At 38.9% G+C, this 6000-nt stretch overlaps 1 protein-coding gene across 1 annotated transcript in view; it reads left to right on the forward strand.

The window, feature by feature from the left end:
• The window catches only part of PITPNM3 (PITPNM family member 3), an 876999-nt gene extending 873028 nt beyond the window's left edge, over window positions 1–3971 (forward strand). The window contains exons 17-19 of the mRNA XM_069761259.1: window positions 29–212; window positions 1668–1796; window positions 2823–3971. Coding sequence (XP_069617360.1) covers window positions 29–212; window positions 1668–1796; window positions 2823–3131 — 622 coding nt within the window. The 3' untranslated portion in view covers window positions 3132–3971. The remainder of the gene's footprint in view (window positions 1–28; window positions 213–1667; window positions 1797–2822) is intronic.
• Window positions 3972–6000: the final 2029 nt, after the last annotated feature.

Below are 6000 nucleotides of genomic sequence, written 5' to 3' on the forward strand. Positions count from 1 at the left end.
CTATTTTCTCTGTAACATTCAATTACAGGCACTGGCAAGATCTCGGGTATCTAATAATTTACATCACTGGACGTCCAGACATGCAGAAGCAAAGAGTAGTCTCCTGGTTGTCCCAGCATAATTTTCCTCAAGGGATGATCTTTTTTTCTGATGGTCTTGTACATGACCCCCTGCGTCAGAAGACGATATTCCTCCGGAACCTCATGCAAGAGGTGGTAAATTCTGATCGTCAATAACGTACCTGTAATAAGGTCCTTGATGGCCAAAACGAGCATTTATTCCTGATCAATTCACAGTGTAAACAGAGGTTATCTACCAGAAAATCAATTATGGTTTCCTAAATGTATGTCACGTTACTGGGCTATTCTCCCCTTAAACAATTGTTTCTAGGGGAGAACATGTATGGCACCTGGTGAGAATTACATGGTGGACACACCATATCCACAATTCTACACCATGGAAGATACTGAGAACCTGTTGGACATCATCATTAGGACGCATCAGGACTGGCTGAGATCTAAAGATAGAACTATCATGACTCCAAACTGAGTTGTAGTCATAATTTAAGCAGGGGCTAATCAGTGGGCATACTTAGTCTACAACTCTCACTATTTCCTAAATTGTAATGATCAAGGCACCAATTTCCATTTTGTACACCAGTCCTGATGAAGAGTATGCTGAAATAAAATGCCCCAAATCCATTAAGGCCATTGAGGCGTGAGCCCCTAAATGAATTTGGTGATGAATTTGTTGGGTCTGCTCGTCAAATTTATTTATTTTTAAAAATTTGCCAAAGCTGATATGCACTGAGCAAACAAACTCGAAAAGTCGCCAAATTTTTGCACGAGTTTTTCTTTCAGCTTATGCCTGAAATCTGTTGAAAATATTTACTTAATCTGTACCCGCGTGTTTAATGCCATAGTAAGAAATATTAATTCACAATGTGAACCTATGTATCCGTTGTGATGATTGTCTCCTTTAACTCATCCAGAAAACTCAGGAAAGTGATCAATGAAAATAACAAAGGGGTTGTCCGGGCTTGGAGTACAAGTCTATAGTTACAATATGTGGCCACAGACTTAGTGCCAGGAGTGGGCGATCATGTGACCGCAAGAATGCGATTTGCATACTTCTGGACACACTGCAACTAGACATGTCTGGCTTTGCTTAATACACTTGCATTGAGCGAGGCCATGCACGTCTAGTTGGCATCGGACTGCATGTATGTAAATCGCATACTTACAGTTTTATACCCGCTGCAGGCACCGGAGAATCCTCACAGTGCGCAGTGAGTGCGATGTGAGGATTCACAAGTCTGCAGTCAAATAAAATGGCTGCAAACTTGTACCTCAAGGCCGCACAACCCCTTTAATAGTTGGAAATTCCCTTGAGCGTAATTGTCTGAGACTTAATTTTCTGTATGCATTCTTCAGAGTGGAAATCTAGATTATGAGCTCCACTGGGGTCAACGATATTATAGATGGTGTTGTTATCAAATTAATTATTTATTTCTCCAGAGTGGTTCTAGAATCCCAAATAACTTGTATAATAAAGTATTTGGGAAGGGGACAGGTCACTTCTCTTATTGTAGTTCTGTCATCTAAGGAAACACATGAAATATATCTAATAAATGCATTTATTTCTATTGTATCTTCTGTCTTATCTAGTGTCACATTAAAATCAGTTCAGCTTATGGGTCAATGAAAGATATTTCTGTGTACAATGTTCTTGGGTTATCGTCAGCTCAAATCTATATAGTTGGACGTCCAGCTAAGAAGTATCAGAATCAATGCCAGGTAACTATTATATCCATTTTTCATTCTTAATCAAGACAATCAAAATAAAGGGCTGTAAAGATTTGGTAATTATTTACCTTTATATGAAAAAAAAATGCCTGCTCCCCCCCCCCCACTCTGTTGGTGTCCCAATTGTTTGATGGTTCCCATGTCAATCCTATGTGCAAGATTCTCAAGAATTGGTATACCTTGTTCCATTTTCTTGGTATCCATATAAAATACAGATTATTTTACAGTTGCACAAACACTGCCCATGTAAAATATCGCTGTGCAAAATTATGGTGTCACTCGTAAGTATAGTAATCTTCATAAAATAATATTAAAACCATATTAAAGCACCATTCCATTTTTATTTTACTGCTGGAGTGGTGAGTGGTGCTACTAACGTATGTTTCCTACCCCTAGTATTATACTTACCAGCCGCCATCTTCATCTGTTCTTGTTACCGCTCCGGTCGTCTTCTGCATTGTGATCTGCCGGATCGCTCCAGTGTTTGATGGGCGAGTTGGAAGTAATTTCTCAATGTAAGTCCACGAGAGCCAGAACGAGGCCCACGTAGATTTACAATGAGAGCTTGTAAGCGTTAGCTGTGACTTCCGGTCAGTCAGACGTTGCGGTTACAAGATGGTGGAGCAGGACCGGAAGGGCGCCAGGAAGAGCAGAAGACAGTGGCTGGTAAGTACATTATCATTAGCAGGGAATGGACATTAGTGATAAAAAAAAAACACCGAAGTGATGCTTTAAGAATTCATAAGATATGAAAATAGTACAGATCTGCAGGAAAGCTGTGTTATTGTGAGGTCAAACAAATGGCCTTAATTTATTTTATTTTGACACTTATCGAGGTAGGATGACATTGTATCCATATGACAGTAAGGATCCAGAGTCTACTAATTACCCAGTAATAGGCACGGTTGTGTTCTGCACTTTTTTACTAACATTTCTAAAATTGTATAATGTAACGCCATTGAACGTGTTTTATATTCTCTGGTATGATCATAATGACATATTTATGTTCTATTGTAGTTTATTAGTGATGGGTACGCCGCTCACTTGGCTACTCTGGAATTTAGTCACCATTCCCGTCCCAAAAAGAACAACTCCCGGATGATCCTGAGGAAGGGCAGCTTTGGTTTACACACGCAACCCGAATTTCTAAGAAAGAGGAACCACCTGCGAAGGACTATGTCTGTGCAACAGCCCGAACCACCCTCTACAAACCCCAAACCAGAGAGAGCACAGAGCCAACCAGAGTCTGACAAAGATCACGATCGACATTTAAACCCGCTCTCTTGGGTGAGGAATGCGAGTCACAAATTTGAGCCTTCACCGTAACAAAGACTTTGTGGTGTTGTTGGGTTAAAGTGCACATAGGCCCTGGAGAATTTCAAAGAAGCTGTGCAGCGTGAAACAGCAATATGATGGATCTGTGGTGGCTTCCAAAAAGATACTTCCCTTCACTTAACCACTTGAGCGTTGGCCAAGATTTTTGGGGAAAATTTCTAAAAAAAATATATTGGAGTCATGGCACTCAGTTCTTCTTCACCTTCTAACATTGATCAGAAATTATTTTTAGAACAGCAATGAACATAACAAATAACACATGCTGGATCACAAAAACTTTATTACCCTCTCACAAATACAGATTTGGGAAAATTAGCATAACAGAATTTGATCAGTAGCATTACCATTACTTTACTTTTTTTTACTGCTCACGAACCAAAAACAAGTCACTTGTGTGCACAGAACACCAACACACATATACATCCCACAAAAAAAAGTCAACGGAAGACTGAAGATTGCCAATGACATGAGCTCTTCTAAAGAAGGTATCTTTCTGTCTTTGGGTGCAACTTTTTTTTTTTTGTTAACTTAAATACATGTATTTTGAGTTAAAAGGCATTTTTGCTATTGGGTTCTGAAAGTCTGACAAAAGAGTTTGTGACTCTTATCTCTATTTCGGTGTTCCTATCAGCTGATTTATTACCACGCACCATGTCAAAACTGAATGTACAGGGGAAAAAAAAGAGCCTGTAAAAGCCAAAGGATGGAAGATTTGGCTTTGAAACCCATTGCAAAAGTAACTTTTAGCCCAGAATACATGTATTTAAGTAAAAAAAATTAGTACTTTAGCCTTTCAGTACTTCATAGGCTAATAAACAGCAACATCCATGCAAAATAAAAAAAATTATCTTCTTACATAGCGATGACATGTTACATTCAGGCCTCTGTTACCCCAGTTTTTTTGTACAAAAGCCTTTAATGTGAATTCTTTTAGATGGGGAAATAGAAGAAATTACTATGAGGCTAGGGATATACGGTGATGTTGGCTGCAACGCTTGTTGAGCGACCAAGTTTCACTCGGTGCCGCTGCTACATTACAGCACAATGCAAATATAATGGGTCACATTGCGACCGAAGGTACTACGACTGTAACAAAATCCAACTAAGCTGTCAACGTACCCTCAGGATTGCAATATGACCCTATTCACTTACCGTATATTGTGCTGCGGCACCAAGCGAACCTTGGTAGTGAACCAGGTGCCATAGCCAAAGGTGCCTTGTAGCCCCAGCCAAAAACTCAAGATTTTCCGTATGGAGAGTAATATTTTCCATTTTCTGCCTAGTATTTCATATAAAAAGGGAAGAAGCCACTTGCAAATTGGTTTGCATCGACAATTGGTTAGTCTGTGCCTAGCTAGTACAGGTATTTTATGTTTGAGATGTCTATATTGTCACTATTTCTGATAGGTTGTAGTTTCCTTGTGGACCAAACTTTATGTATAGTCATTTTATGACTATACTTTACTATCTCCAGCTCAAAAATGCCTAAATTTATCTTCATGGAGTCATTCCATTAATGGAAGTGAAAATGTCTACAGTTAACGTCAGGGTCCCTCAGTTTTGCTCATATTATGCCGTAAATCAGCCAATCTGAAATGTTCAGTTTTAAGGGAAAATTTCGGCATTGACCTTTTCCATTCATATTTATGGCTGAATTGTATTATACAGAGCATATTTGTGGACTAAAATCCTTTAAAGAAAACCGAAGTCTAATCGGGACAGGTGGTAAGGTTTATTACAATTTTCTATTTGATTGAATAGGAGAATATATTGTCGATCGGGGTCGGAACACTCGATGTCCAGCAAAAGAGGTGAATGGAGTGAAAACATTTTTTAGGCAAAGGTCAAACAAGCATACAGAGAAAATGGCGGATTTACAGCCAGGAAAAAAAAATACAAAAACAGATGTTTTCTCATCTGTAATTTCATACGTATGGCATTTGTTTTTATATATCTGCAGTGAATAAAAACGAATATTATAACATAGTTTCCTTTGTAAATAATGGCAAAAATCAGATTGTATATGGATGATCTGTGTGGGATACAATTTATTTTGTGCGCCCACAGACTTGAATAGGGAGACTCATCCGAAATACGTAAGAAATTAGGGCATCCTGAGATTTTATTTCTCATGTGGACATTTTGGCAATCTGAACAGCCCTATTCAATAACATTTGTGCTTTCAGTTTTTTTTCCATGGACAGCACTCAGACCGAAAATGCGTTGGTGTTTGCGCAGCCTTAGACAAGTGCACCTTTGTTCCAAAATTTGTTCTTCATGTAAATGAGTCTATGACAACATGCTGCATCATAAATGTCTAACGAGAGCACCATTGTCTGGTGTATCTACAGAACCAGGTTCATATATCCAACCTGTAACTTGGAAATGGGGATGAGCAAGTTGAGAGTTTTGCCTTGTGAATTAGTTTACAATTCGATGCATTGGGCACTTAATTTCAATAGACAAATTATTTGGCTATGTTTGACGATTGTACTTTTAGAAATTAAGGCAAATCATTTTGTTTTTATCTTTTATATAAATGTAGTACAAAAAAACACTATTAAAAAAAAACAAAAACAAATAATCTCAAATATCTCCCGCCAAATCCCAACCCACAAGAGGAAGAAAGAATATAAAAAGCACATTGGGGGCAATGTCTAATTGTAGACAGTTAGGGTACCGTCACACAGTGGCATTTTGATCGCTACGACGGCACGATTCGTGACGTTCCAGCGATATAGTTACGATCTCGCAGTGTCTGACACGCTCCTGCGATCAGGGACCCCGCTGAGAATCGTACGTCGTAGCAGATCGTTTGAAACTTTCTTTCGTCGTCTACTGTCCCGCTGTGGCATGATCG

The sequence above is a fragment of the Ranitomeya imitator genome, chromosome 3 (genome assembly GCF_032444005.1).
Source record: "Ranitomeya imitator isolate aRanImi1 chromosome 3, aRanImi1.pri, whole genome shotgun sequence".
Taxonomy (NCBI): domain Eukaryota; kingdom Metazoa; phylum Chordata; class Amphibia; order Anura; family Dendrobatidae; genus Ranitomeya; species Ranitomeya imitator.